Source organism: Pagrus major, chromosome 21, assembly GCF_040436345.1.
Source record: "Pagrus major chromosome 21, Pma_NU_1.0".
In the NCBI taxonomy this organism is placed as follows: Eukaryota; Metazoa; Chordata; class Actinopteri; order Spariformes; family Sparidae; genus Pagrus; species Pagrus major.
The window spans coordinates 1,578,594-1,593,717 of record NC_133235.1 but is presented as its reverse complement, the minus strand read 5'-3'; the positions used below and the strand labels follow the sequence as shown (position 1 = coordinate 1,593,717).

The window sequence follows — 15,124 nt, the reverse complement described above, 5'->3', positions numbered from 1 at the left end:
TGACAGTTTGTCTCTGGAGGACGCGTCTTGTCTCGGCGCGTCGCAGCAGGACTCCCCAGTGGCAACACTTCTGTCATTGTTATTGGCTGGCAGGAGGACAGCCACGTGTCAGTCAACTGTAACACACAACGATGGGCACACATAGCCCCGCCCACGCCCCGCTACACCTGCAGCCGGATGGTCTCGAGCTCCACGCGGGACAGACGCACAACCGGCCAGCACGAGAGAGGAGTGGTCTGCTGTCAGGTAGGCTCAGTGTGTGTCTCCACAGTGTGAGTGTGTGTGTGAAGGGTTAGTTCGTTTAGTTTAGATCCTGTGTTGTTGTGTTGAAGAAGGTGACCCCGTCAGTGACTGTGTAAACAGACTCCTGTCAGCAGCAGCGGCAGTGGCAGCAGCAGCAGCAGCAGCAGGGCTTCATAGCTCCATCAGCTGCTCTCACTTCAGGTTCAGAGGCAGCCAGCAGAGGAGTCAGTCACACTGGAACCACACAGACAGTCAGTAAAGGTTTCAAACAGGAGGACACACAAAGACAAACAGAGAAGTGCAGATAATTCCTTAATGCTGCTTAAGCTTCAGTTTCTCCTCAGTGCTCAGCTGCTGTAACACTGCTGCCTCCAACCAGGCAGACAACCAGTAGTCTCTGTTTTTTATGTACAACTACAGTCTTATTTTAAAGGTGAAAACATTGTCTATACTCAAATTGAGTACTTCAAGTATTCAGGAAATATAGTGCAGACACTTGAGCCGTTGTGTAGTCCTGTAACCCTGACCCTCCTCTGTAGGGTTCAGGTTTGCAGCTCTGAGTACAGGTCTGAAAACTTCCAGCTTTCATTAGCTTGACTTCACACATGGTTTGTAGTCGTTGCACAGACTGTACATAACAGCATCCTTTGTCTTTATATATCTGATAAGCTGATCTGAATCATAAGGAATTTATTTAATGTATTTGTTTGTTTTGATACATTTCATAGGTAAATTCTGAATTGGTTAATCATAATTCATTAACATCCCTAATTCATGTTGCTGATTTGACTCTTTACATTTGGCCACAGAACCAGGATCAGCACCTCTGTCTACTCTGTACGACATGTTTCTACACTGGGTAAGTAATATGTATGAATGTGAGTGTTTAATGCTTTAGGAAGTGATGCGTCCATGTTATTTTGTGGAATAACAACATTTTGAACTATATTTTTTCACTGTGAAATGATCACTGACACACAGTCAAAGCTTTTCACAGCACTTGCTGTGCAGTGTTGTTAGATTGTCAGATAGATACTGAGCACATGCTACTGTGTCATAATGATGATCAGCCCACATGGTTGTTCTGTCTACAGTAGAGCTGGCAAGCAGATGGTTTACACAGATTAACAGCCTCATGAGCAGATTAGCTGTTCATGAGGCTACCCAAGAGTACCCACTGCTTTACTGACCAGTTATCTGCCTGACTGACTGACTGACTGACTGACTGACTGATAGAAACTCTACTCAGCTTTTATTTTGTAGGAATGAGAAAAAGTCAGTCACCCTAATGTATGAAAGACGAGCTGATTGGTAAATGTGTTTTCCCTTCATGTAGAGGATGATGGTGTGACAGCTGAGGACTGTGTGACTGACAGTGTGCATGTGACTGACAGTGTGTGTGACTGGAGGGGGGGCAGATTAAACCCCCTTCTAAGGCTGACAGGCACGACGCCTTATTTGAGAGAGTTAGGGCAGAATAACGTGGCCCCTCTCCTTCAGTGGCATGGACTGGTTTATTAAGATGACTTAGAGCAAAATTAATCTGAGAGCCTTTTCTCCTGGCTGACCTGAGGCACTGGGTCAATGTGGGCTGTACTGCTGACCTTACATGCAAGGGCCTCAGGGGACACTGGTGAAATACCTGCATAATGCAGCTGACTGTGCAGTCTGGTGTGTTCCATTTTATCTTTCATTTGTGTTCAGCTGGAGTTTTAAAGAGCAGCCTGCTGTTGGTGCCGCCCACTCACCTCATGGCTAACATTAGCCTTCTACTGATGGTTGAAGAAGATGAGATTAAGTCTATTCCTTGGAAACAAAAAGGCAGTAAATATTGTTATGTACAAAAAAACAGGACATTGAGTTGTGATTGAGGAGTTCTTCAGAGGGTCACTTTACAGGATTGTGGTATATTGTATTTTCTAATTTGTTTCATGCTTCCATTACATTATATGAACAAGTCCTCCAGAATGAGCCTACTAGCCTGCTCTATGGACCCTGTGACATTAGAAGCCTGTGATGTCTTAATCGTTAAATGTAAATCACTGCTGAGAAGTAAACTGGATTGGTGATGTGACAGCACTGTGGTGGAAGTTTGTTCAGGGTTGGTTAGGTTTAGGGAGGATCATGTTTACATTTAGTCGTTAATGTTAGGGAAACATCTGGATTCAGGTTAAAATGACTGCTGCGTTAAGGTTTGGAGAGCTTTGTCATCATGGTTATAATCATAAATATGTGGTTAAGGCTAGAGAATTATTATTTTATTATTTATATATATATATATATATATATATATATATATATATATATATATATATATATATATATATATATATATATATATAATTTTATTATTTTTTATTATTATCGTCAGGCTTTAAAAGGAAACAACACTGACTATTGGTTTGAAACAGGAAGTGAACGGTGGTCTGTCTCTTTAACTGCGCGTCTGCATCAGAAAAACGACCGCAAGAGCACTTTTTACCACTTCTTTTATGTTTCCTGTGAGGTGGCACCCTCTAGTGGCTGTATTATTACAGCAGCATGAAGACGTGAGGAGAAGAGCAATAAGGTCTTCATAGGGAGAAGGTCAGGGCACATACAGTATATGATCAAAGAATGAGAGAACAACACCAAGGATCTGAGCATTTAATACCAGATCCCAGGAGGATCAAAGAATGAGAGAACATTTGACATTAGAAATGATAGATTATATTTTATAATAATAATATTTTGTTTAGACCATAGACGGCTGAAAAACATGAGGCGTGACACACTGTGGACAACTGGGCCAGCAGACACCAACACCGACCCTCTGGACAGAAATTAAAGATTTGACCCCACAGTATATAAAAAGCCAGAGTGTTGTATTTCTGAATAGGAAGTCACAGATTTAGTCCATGTAGGGACGGCCCTACTGCAGCAGCTGTTGTAGACATGAAGTTCAGTTGGGTTGAACTGGGACAAACGGACAGCAGGAACAACAACAGCTGATGAAGAGGAAGCAGGACAGAGCAGTGAGACATAAGCAGTGATGTGCAGTGTGTGTATTAGATATGCAATCATGCCAAACTATTGAAAATTATGAAGATTTTGTGAATCAATTTGAAATATCAGGATTTTAGTTTAAACAAACAACAAAATAAGCTCACAAAATGTCAAGAAAGGAAATACTCTCACTTCTGTTTTCTTTACTCTACAGATAAATACAGCCGATCAGAGTTGGTGTAAATTACCACTGTACTGTGTCTCCTGTCTGCAGACTGACCTCAGTCACTCTAAGAGGCTGAGTTCAGTCCCAGTCTGGTGTCCAGCTGTGTTCACTGGGAGGCTGCTGAGCCCGGTTCACCGCATTGACTCAGCGTTGTGGTGTGGACAGACTCCGGGCAGCTCACAGGGCCACTTAGCTCCAGGGCTAACTGAGCCACTTGCTAACAGCAGCTAGTGGGCATGGCCAAAGATAGCTACAGCAAAAAGTATTCTGACTGCGTACAGTTCTGCTGCCCTCTATAGTTTTGGATCTACCTTTGTATTCTGGCCATTTCTCACAAATTACACCTGTAAAGGTAACTTTGACCAGAACTGATGACTGATACTACTGATACACTTTTTCATTTCATAGCCAAAGCACTATGTGTCCGGTTTCCAGCAGTGGAGATAACTTGTTATACTGTACTGTGAAGCTCGGTGCAGATGTGTCCAGTGATGTGCACTCACTACAACACAGAACATGTATTGTCTTCAAGCATAGCCTGATGTTGGCATGTCTAACCAGCACTGATTAATACCGGTAATGTTTATTGAATGTTAATTTATACAGAGACAAATACAAAGCATGGACCAGTGCCACATATCACAGCATTAACTGTTCGTCAGCTGTAAGCTGCTCAATGTACAGTACATTTAAAATGAGTCAATCATTATATAAACTGTGTTTTCCTGTGTCGTACACACAGTCATTACTGCTACAGCTTCCACGGTACAGTAACAGCTACTTTAATCTTGTAGTTAAATGCAGTATAACTTTATTTCATTGTGGAAGTGTGGAACAAATGTCTTTCCTTTCTTGTCCACTTTCTCCTCACTCTCATGTTTTCTTTCCCTCAGTGTCTGTTCTGACGTAGGATGGAGGAGTCCGACCTGCTCAACAAGAGGTTGCAGGCCATCACTGTAAGACTTCACTCTGCTTCAGTCTGATCACCTCCAGAACCAGTGTTGGTGTTTTGTAGCCAATCCTATAGTTTCTGCTCCACTGAACTGTGGAAGACAATAAGGCCACTGAAAAATTATAATTATAATATAATTAAATTAGAGTGATGAGTTTTGACTGTTTTTCACAGAGACGTACGTACGGAGCCCGAGAGGTGACTGATGCAAACGTTCTTAATTAAAACACAGTAGTTTAAACACGTGAGGCTGATCGTTCCTGAGCATCACGTTTCATGTTTTCATTTCAGTTTTCACTGAAACATTTAGCCTGAAAATATCTTCCAGTGTCCAGAAGATACCACAGTCACATCCTGAGTTATTACATGATGATTTCACATCAGAATATCACTGAACACAGATAAACAATGAATCAATATATAAACACATACAGTACACAGTATAAATAAACAGTACACAGTATAAATACACAGCACACAGCATAAATACACAGTATGCAGTATAAATACACAGCTCACAGTATAAATACACAGTACACAGTATAAATAGACAGCTCACAGTATAAATACACAGCACACAGTATAAATACACAGTACACAGTATAAATACAGAGTACACAGTATAAATACACAGCACACAGTATGAATACACAGTTCACAGTATAAATACACAGCTCACAGTATGAATACACAGTTCACAATATAAATACAGTATACAAAGTGATCATCCAGTAAACTGTTTGTCCACTCTTCAAATATATTTAAACAGGTATAAAGGACAGGATGGTTATAATGTAGGACACAGACAGCAGCTGAGATAATGCAAAAGAAATAACATCTTTATTTTAAGCCATCTGTGAATCAAGTTCATCACAGTCTAATTTCCAAGTGTAGGTCTGAACTGTATTCACTGTAACTTTAATTCACGGTGATGATGACCAGATCACAGGTAGGCCTATATCCATGGACACCGCCGGAAACCTGTGTTGGGCGGTCCAGGTCATAAAACTAAACATTGTGATTGATATCAGAGGAGCTGCTGGTGGCTGAAATAATATGTCATACTATATATAACTATAAGAAACCATATAAGTGTGTCTCTCTGTTAACAGAGCTGTGCACAATAACACGCAGCACATCAGTTTGACTTTATTGATTATCCAAATCTCTTGTCAAGTTTGAGTTCTGTGTTATAATTTAAATATATATAGATAATAGCATTTTTAGCACAAATTCATCTGACGTCTCTGCAGCTGTTAAAGCAGACTAACAGCTGATCCAGCTGTGATCAGAGTGGCTATAATCCTTATCTGAAGTTAACACCTTTTAAACATACAGTACTGTGCAAAAGTTTTAAGCAGGTGTGAAAAAATGCTGTAAACTAAGAATGCTTTCAAAAATATAAATAATAATTGTTTATTTTTGTCAGTTTACAAAATGCAAAGTGAGCGAACAAAAGAAAAATGTAAATCAAATCAATATTTGGTGTTACTACCCTTTGCCTTCAAATCAGCATCAATTCTTATAGGTACACTTGCACAAAGTCAGGGATTTTGTAGGATTATAGTCAGGTGTATCATCAACCAATTATACCAAATAGGTGCTAATGATCATCAATTTCACATGTAGGCTGAAACACAGTCATTAACTGAAACAGAAACAGCTGTGTAGGAGGCTTAAAACTGGGTGAGGAACAGCCAATCTCTGCTACCAAGGTGAGGTTGTGGAAGACAGTTGCATGTCACAGGTCATACACCATGGCAAGACTGAGCACAGCAACAAGACACAAGGTAGTTATACTGCATCAGCAAGGTCTCTCCCAGACAAAGATTTCAAAGCAGACTGGGGTTTCAAGATGTGCTGTTCAAGCTCTTTTGAAGAAGTACAAAGAAACGGGCAACGTTGAGGATCATAGACACAGTGGTCAGCCAAGGAAACTTAGTGCAGCAGATGAAAAACACATCAAGCTAATTTCCCTTCGAAATCAGAAGATGTCCAGCAGTGCACTAGCTCAGAACTGGCAGAAACCAGTGGGACCCAGGTACACCCATCTACTGTCTGGAGAAGTCTGGCCAGAAGTGGTCTTCATGGAAGAGTTGCAGCCAAAAAGCCATACCTCCAACATGGAAACAAGGCCAAGAGACTCAACTATGCATGAAAACATAGGAACTGGGGTGCAGAAAAATGGCAGCAGGTGCTCTGGACTGATGAGTCAAAATTTGAAATATTTGGCTGTAGCAGAAGGCAGTTTGTTCGCCGAAGGGCTGGAGAGCGGTACAATAATGAGTGTCTGCAGGCAACAGTGAAGCATGGTGGAGGTTCCTCGCAAGTTTGGGGCTGCATTTCTGCAAGTTGGAGATTCGGTGGATTAATGGTCCTCGATGCTGAGAAATACAGGCAGATACTTATCCATCATGCAATACCATCAGGGAGGAATTTATTCTGCAGCAGGACAACGACCCCAAACATACAGCCAATGTCATTAAGAACTATCTTCAGCGTAAAGAAGAACAAGAAGTCCTGGAAGTGATGGTATGGCCCCCACAGAGCCCTGATCTCAACATCATCGAGTCTGTCTGGGATTACATGAAGAGACAGAAGGATGTGAGGAAAACCTACATCCACAAAAGATCTATGGTTAGTTCTCCAAGATGTTTGGAACAACCTACCAGCTGAGTTCCCTCAAAAACTGTGTACAAGTGTACCTAGAAGAACTGATGCTGTTCACACCAAATATTGATTTGATTTAGATTTCTCTTCTGTTCATTCACTGCATTTTGTTAATTGATGAAAATAAACTATTAACACTTCCATTCTTTAAAAACATTCTTGGTTTACAGTATTTTTTCACACCTGCCTAAAATTTTTGCACAGTACTGTATATCTGCTGTTTTCTGGCTGACTTCACCTGTTTCCCCTCAGTTGACTGGAATATAACTGTTTTGTACATTCACTCATTTCACTGACTGTAATGTAACAGGAGAAGCATCGCATTCAGGAAGACATTAGACAGAAGAAACTGGAACTGGACCAGGAGAAACTGAAATTACAGCATCTAAAGGTACAGTACACTCAATTACACTGAAATGCTGTCTGATTTAAACTAACAATAGCACCAGATGAGGTATGAGGTAAACTGTTATCTGTTATCATCTGTTTATCTTCATATTGTTCTTCCTGCTGTGACAGGCACAGAGGTCACCACTGACTCTTTCAGTATTTAAAGCTGCTACTAGATCATCTCATCTCTTGTTGTTTCAGGCAGCTGAGCAAGATAGAGTCAGCTCTGTTTTAGTGCTGTACCTCACCACCAGACTATAGAGCAGCTTTTTTCCTCAACCCATCCTCAGAACACTGCCATGAAAATAATTTAAATGTTATGAGTCATACAGCCCAGTGACAGGCATTAAGAACAATATAAATACTCTATATAGAGATACCCGGTCCTCTAACTGATGTTCCTGTTTGCTGATGTAGGTCATATAGAGGCGTCAGTGTTGAGACTGTTCCAGTTAAACTAGGTCACAGATCTTCATCCACATTATTGAAGTGTGTGTTCTGTTCGACATCATCAGAAAAAAGCTCTGAGAGAGCAGTGGCTGCTACAGGACTCAGCTTCCCACAATGCAACACACCTCCTGCCTGACCAGCAGCAGACCAGAGCACTGCAGCTCAGCATCCACAGGTACAGACACAAAGACACAGTGACACACATGCACACACACTGTGGCACACACAGTGGCACACACACACACACACACACACCAATATGAGGCTGGACTGACCTGCACTGTGTCCTCATTAGGATAGAAACTGAGGTGGAGGCTTTGGAGAGAGAGGAGTCTATGATCTCTACCAACGAGAGCTTCATCCTCAACAGACTGAAGGCTGTGGAGAAAAGTTCAGAGGATATTATCAAGGTACACACACACACACACATACATACATACATACATACATACATACATACATACATACATACATACATACATACATACACACTCTCACACTCTCACAGCTATATATTTATGGCTCCATTACGTTGTTTTTACTGATTTGTTTCTGTCTTCTAGGAAATCCAGGACAGCTTTGCTCCTGGTGAGTCATGATATATTTTTTGGGATGTTTTAAGCAGACCAAAGATGAGTTGATGTTCACAGTTGTGTTTTCTGTTCCACAGAGCCTCTACAGGTCACCACAGTGATCCCTGATGTCCCAGAATCCAACAAACACTCTGAACCAAACACACCAAGAAAGAGTGAGACCATTTCACTTGTTTCTGTCAAGTCAGCTGTTCTTTGTAGTTAATCAGTTTTGATGTTCATGTGCATTCAAGAGTTCAGGGTTCACCCATAGTCCTATAGTTTGGTGGCAAAGACTCTTAAAAGAAAACTGTAGTGACAAACCAAGCTTGTATCTGGCTCCCCTGCAGAGGACAGCAGCTTTGGTCAATCTGATGTGGTTGTAGTAGACTCCAGTGTAGTCCTGGTGGACCTCAATGAATGCAATCTAAGCACACTAACATCAAACAGAAGCTTCAATCTCAAGACACTTCGCTTTGATCTGATTCTGATGGCTAGGATGTGACTATGAAAAGATTATCCATCCATTTTGATGCATCAAAGAATGTTATTTCTATACATGATTTATTTTTTGTCACTGTGTTACGACTTTCTACTTTGAACCTGTTTGATCTATGATTAAAACAAACAGATGAATTTATTATCTGTGCTCATGCTCAGCCATTCTCACCAAAACTTAATAAGTTGCCGAGCTTCAAATTTAATCATGACACGTGTTTTACGTCTGTTATGTTTCAGCATGCAGTTGGTTCAGCCATAAGTAATGTACGGCCCGCTCTTACAAACTTGTTGCAGGCGATCACAGTATTAAGGACTTAAGGGTTTTAAAAGGGTTTTAAAATTTTGATTGTTGACTTTTCTGCATGGAAACATAATATATGAGGAGAAAATGGTGATGAATGTTTCACCACTCTTAGTATTCAGCCATATTAAAAAACTTCTGAAAACATGAAGGGATGGACAGCAGAGAGGTGACTGCTCTGCTGGAGTCTTCTGGGCTCTATGTTTTAAGTACAGCCGGGCTCAGACTACAGCAGTGTAAGGCTGATTTAACCCTGATTTGCCCTTCCTGACAACTGGAGGAGAAATCTGGGCAGAGAGCTTGGTCGGTCCTGAGGGTCAGCCCAGATTATTTGGTAATGTTAGGTGTGTACTGATCCAGTCTCAAACCTCCTGGACAGCTCCAGACTCATCGAGGCTGCCCCAATGAATATCAAATGCATTTGATATCTAGGATTGAAAATCTTGACGACAGCAATTGTCATGACATCAATACTTTCACAATATCCAATGAGAGAGATATCCAGCAGTTGACTATGTTGACAAGCAACGGTTAACAAACCTAGCCCTTGAAGCTAACATTAGCTAGCATAGGCCGATTACTGTTGATGGATATTAACTCACCTCCTGTTCTCACTGATGTTAATGTTACTGCAACAATTTGTCACAATATCACACTTGAGATCTCGGGAGAGAAAACATTTGTGAAGATTCTCTGTATGTGTCTGATGCAACCTGGTTTCACAGTCGGTCAGGATTTTAGCCCAGTTGAAGAGGGGCCATGCCGGTCCAGATCTAGCTCTGCAAAATATTTGAGTTTTGCCCTGTGAAAGATTGTTTGAATATGACTACACAGAAACAGAAACAGAATTTGCTGTACAGTGTCCTTCTGGGAAGTGAAGTGATTCTGGACAAGGCCTCATCATAGTGCCACTGGCAGATTTTCAGACCTGTCCTGGTGTGAACAGAAACAGGTGGAAATACCAATGTAGATAGTATCAAAGGTTGTGGTGAGGGTGAGCATGCACCTGAAAACATGGCAGACAGTAATTGTCACACTATCCTGGTTTCCATCCAAGTACTGCAGCTTTGCATTTTCTCCTTCTCAGAACCAGGATTTGGGCTCATCCAGATTTCTGAAACTGGCATATTGGGTAAAACTGGCAAACTCCAAAAATCTGAACCAAAGCGGGATATCTAGTGCGCATGTAAACACACTCATTATCTGATGATGATTGAGATAGGAGACTTGGGAGAGTCTTCTATAGGCTGTAACAGACTTCAACATGCTGTGCTGCTAACTAACACCTGCTCAAGTACTAAATGACCTCTGTTCTCACTAAAAAGTGATGTTTGGTCATACAGCCTTTCTAAATATAACTGAAGTGTAGGAACAGCAGCTTAAGTGGTCATTGCTAATTATGGAGGTAACCTGGACTGGTGTAATCATGTAAGTGATATTAACATGGCCTCTGTCTGTCTGTCTTCCCTCTGTGTCTCAGCACTGTTTGCCATGCAGATCAATGTGAGTAAAAACCTGTGTACTGGGGAGAGCACAGTCCTTTCTACTGCAACAGTTCCCCCAGAGGAGATACACCAACACTCAGGGTTCAAGGTTTACGACGACGGCAGGAAGTGTGTTTATGCCCTGAACTCACAAGAGGTATTATCTCTCGTAATAATAATAATAATAATAACTATAACAATAATAATAATAATAATAATAATGATAATATAACTAATTATTATTATAATAATAATAATAATAATAATAATAATAATAATAATAATAATAATAATAACAATAATAATAATAATAACTATAATACTGACCATTCATCCTGACTGATCCAATGACAAGTGGACAGCTCAAACGCATCAAGGTCGCATTTGAGATGGGATCACTCAGACCACATTCAGAGGTGGACCACATTCAATTAGCAGTGTGTACACACTGGTGTCCTGGACCACAGTGAAGGACCGTCTACTCAACTGATGTCCTCTGTGAAAGAAGAAGAAGCCACAACAAGAGGCAGAATGGATTCTCGTACACAGCACTTGTTGTCTGACTCCGTGTGGTTCACTGTGATTTAAATGACATGTTTGGTCTCTGTTAACCTGCCACTGTCAGCAGCAGCTGTTTGTGAACACCCCGTCTGTTTCAACTGATCCAACCATTGAACTAGTAACCACACTATCACCAGACTCCCTTAACAAATGTAGTGATTTAAGAGTTGTTTCATGAGGAGAAACTTAACAAACTTTGTTAAACGGCTACAACAAATTCTAAATCATTGGTGCCTTCTTGTAAATTCAGCATTAAATCACAACATGAAGTTTTTTGTTTCCTTGTAAAAAGTGATGCAGACCATGCAGTGCTTTAAAAGTAACAGGTCAAACCCAGAAGTCCATTCTAAGATCAATGGGAGCTGGTGCAAAGAGCTAAGAAAACGGGGGGTTTTGTGAAAAAAAAAATCAATTCTGCAGAGGATGTAAAGCAGAAGAACTTTCTACAAGTCAGAGAATAATTAAAATGACCGGATGTTGGAAACAATACATAGTTGATATGAACAGGACTGAACTGAACCGAACTACCTTACGAACATGATTCAAAGTTATGTTAGAATAAGATACTAGAGGTGAGCGTGTTTACCATTAGATTCTGATGTATTTAATGACCGGAACAAGACTGTCATTTTTTTCTTCATTGACTTGGAGGAAGTCATTACAAGCAATGCTTAAGGTCAGTTAGACTTCTATAAGGAGACTTAGAGACTGCTGGTAGATGCAGATTTGAAAGACGCATAGGACTCTATCTTATGCTCAGTACAAGGCTGCGCACAGTGCTGCAGAAGTGTCATCGCTAGTTTCAGACCAACGCAGTTGACATCTTCATGCCCTGCGCCTACGTTGTGTAAATAGCAAACGTACTTACACCCACCTGTGCTCCCCTGGGCATGTTGGTCTTAAAGTGAGGTGTGGTCAGGCGCACTGATGGAGGATCGCTATCTTGAGGCAGCAGAAAGTGACAGCGTTATAGACCAACAAAAAGCTGGTCTGAAGTCAAATCGCAGTCTTTTTACTGCTGTTTAAAGGACGCATTAGATGCTCCTACACAGGCAAGTTCACACCGTTCATACACTCTGATTTTATGATTAGAGAGACTGCTGTCAGTTATTTTAAACATGTCACTGTAACAAATATCGTGGCACATTTAATTAACAAAACTAAAAGCTGTAGTTCTAAACTCTCCAAAGGAAACAAAAATTAAACTTTCAGCTTCTAAAATAAATATTTTTAGACAGGATGTCAGGATTTATCAGGACAGCTGCTTCACTCCAAACTATTCTACTGTATGAATCTGGACTGTGTGACCTTTGATATGTAGAAGAACACAGAACACTGATTAACATGAAATACTATCTGATCCTGTCAGGAGTTTTAAATAATCAATCAAGTTAATCAGCTGTTCCTCGTGCACAAATGTGCATGTTAATGTAGAGATACACATCTGGTTTCTGCTGCTGAAGGATCGCTGCAGGTAATGTCATTAATATTTTCCTCATTAAAGATGTATTTCTCCTTCTCATCCCACCATTATTCATAAGGATGATACTATTTATGACCCGTCCCGTCTGATCCATGGACTGAGATCTATGCATCACTATTACACACACAGGGATGAGTAGCAGCTCTCCTCCTCCTCAGTTAAATATCAGTGTGTTTTTTCAGATGCAGTCAAACAGAGCTGTTGAGGCAGAGGGTCCAGCAGCAGAGGACCACATCCCTGTCCCTCTGTGAAGACGAGTGCCACTATTAAATAGCAATGCTCCAGGTCCTGGTCCAGCTGGCTCTGAAGGGAATGGCAGAGGACTCTCTGATTGGTTTAATTTATGTTCCATCCAAAACACACCTATGACTAATGAAGACTCTAAATACAACCCTTTTGTGCTGTGCGTCACACTTTGCTCCCAGATTATCCACTGTTTAACTAGCAAATTGGACTTGGACACGCCCTAAATGCACTAGCGCCATGCACTTTAGGACCCATAGAGTTGTTATCGGCTACACAATACAAAGAAAAGGTTGATGTCAGATTACCAAGAGTAACTGTAACTGTCTAATACTTTGATCTTCTTCTGCGCAGCAACCCCTCCTATTTGTTTTTGGAAAATCGTCTGCTTCTTGACAGTGACTTTGCATTGTGTTCTCCTAATAATGTCCCATATTTTTTTCTACTTTTAGGGGTCACGTGAGCAGAGCTATGGGTCCGAGCTGTCAGCCAATGAGGTGGAACACTTGCTGAGAAGCGCCACAATACATCGCCAAGTACACCAACCAAACTACCGCCAAAACCACAGCAGGAGGGAGGAGCATTGCTTTTACAAGCACCAAGATGAGAGCGACAGAGTGCTGGGGTGTGACCTCAGACACCTGGGGGGTCACAGTAGTAACCATCTCCCGAGAAACAACAGCTCGGAGAAAGACTTGAGCTGTAGGGAGAAGTGGCAGAGAAAACCAGGGGCAGGTCATCGCTCTGGTCCCCAAGAAAGCCATTACAGAAGGCAGGAAGAGAGAGATAACCAAAGCAACCTGAGGGAGGGTCATCGCCTTGGAAACTACAAGGGGTTGGGAAATCACTATGACAACCAGAGTGATTGTCACTACAGTTCATACCAGCTAAGAAACTGTGTTCAAGAAGATTGGCCTGCAAGCGGCATCATCACAAGCAATGGTTTGGTAAGTGGAGGCAGAGCCAATGGCTGCCCTCCTCCCAGATCACATGACCAGGAAGTGGTGTCCACCTGCCAACCACTGCTCTGCTACACTCCAGCCAATTATATTCCTCTTAGGGATTACATCAGTGTGGAGGAAGAAGAACTTTATCACTTCAACCCACCCTCCTATCACAGCCATGATGGAAACCCCCCCACTGCTGTGTGTGACTCCGCCCACTCTGACAGAGTGCCTTCCCCCCTCTACCGAGACGACACTCCCTACACCATCCTGAACGCCACAGAGACCACTGAGCCAATAACAGCCATCTTCATGGGCTTCCAGATGGCTCAGGATGACAGCGGGCAGGGTCGAGAGTTTGAGGGCTCAATGAAGGCCGAGCTGGTCATCATCAAAGACAACGAAGACAACGCTGCTAACAACAGCATGAGGGAGAACAAGAGCCAGGCCACGCTCAGGGGCAATAGTTCAGCTAATGGAATCATGGGACGCATGGAGGGAATAGGAGACAAGAGGACGGAGAGACAGGTGGGACCAGATATCAGAAAGAGCCCCAAAAAACACAAAATGTGCTGTACTGTCTGCTAACTGGACTTACTAATGCCTGAGTGTCTATATCAGACTGCTAACCTGATGACTAACTGCAAACAAGCCCACTGAGAGTCTCTGTTTGACCCGTGACATAAGCAGTGTGTGATGAGTCGAACAGATACTGTATAAGTGAAGTCATGTTATGTACAATACAGATGTGTAGTGTTGCTGGTGTGCTGACATCATAACCTACCCACAGGTATCTGCGGCGGGGGTCAGGTGAACCCTGTGCATCAAGTGGAAATCCAGCTTTACCTGGAAAGTCAATACTTTCTACATTAAATGAATCAAGTAGCTCGATGATAGAGAAAGGAGTCACTTAAAATGATGAGCCCACAGAGCTCATCATTTTCATACCAGCTCTGCAAGTCTACTGAGCTTCCAGCCCCTCAGAGCTCGTTGTCTTGGTTCCATCCAACATTTCAACTTCAAGCTTTAACCGTACACTTAAGTCTCGCCACTGTGCACCAGCTGCTCAGCTGCAAACAGCAGACAAGCACGGTCAGAGACTAGCTGGTGAACATAGTG

At 41.9% G+C, this 15,124-nt stretch overlaps 1 protein-coding gene across 1 annotated transcript; it reads left to right on the top strand.

Annotated features, from left to right (window-relative positions):
- The first annotated feature begins 221 nt into the window (after positions 1 to 221).
- Positions 222 to 14,819, top strand: palmda (palmdelphin a). Its single transcript, XM_073490786.1, has 11 exons — positions 222 to 246; positions 1,053 to 1,102; positions 4,348 to 4,410; positions 7,387 to 7,467; positions 7,982 to 8,091; positions 8,212 to 8,326; positions 8,480 to 8,504; positions 8,587 to 8,664; positions 10,771 to 10,931; positions 13,514 to 14,533; positions 14,796 to 14,819. Exons 3-11 carry the CDS (start codon positions 4,366 to 4,368, stop codon positions 14,817 to 14,819), a joined length of 1,659 nt encoding a protein of 552 aa, XP_073346887.1. The 5' UTR covers positions 222 to 246; positions 1,053 to 1,102; positions 4,348 to 4,365.
- The last annotated feature ends 305 nt before the right edge of the window (positions 14,820 to 15,124 follow it).

Excerpts from the sequence above, each read along its gene's own strand:
- palmda (XM_073490786.1), top strand. The coding sequence starts at position 4,366 with ATGGAGGAGTCCGACCTGCTCAACAAGAGGTTGCAGGCCATCACT. Across the intron at positions 7,468-7,981 it reads TGAAATTACAGCATCTAAAG|AAAAAAGCTCTGAGAGAGCA; the intron begins GTACAGTACACT and ends CGACATCATCAG. Across the intron at positions 8,505-8,586 it reads CCAGGACAGCTTTGCTCCTG|AGCCTCTACAGGTCACCACA; the intron begins GTGAGTCATGAT and ends TCTGTTCCACAG.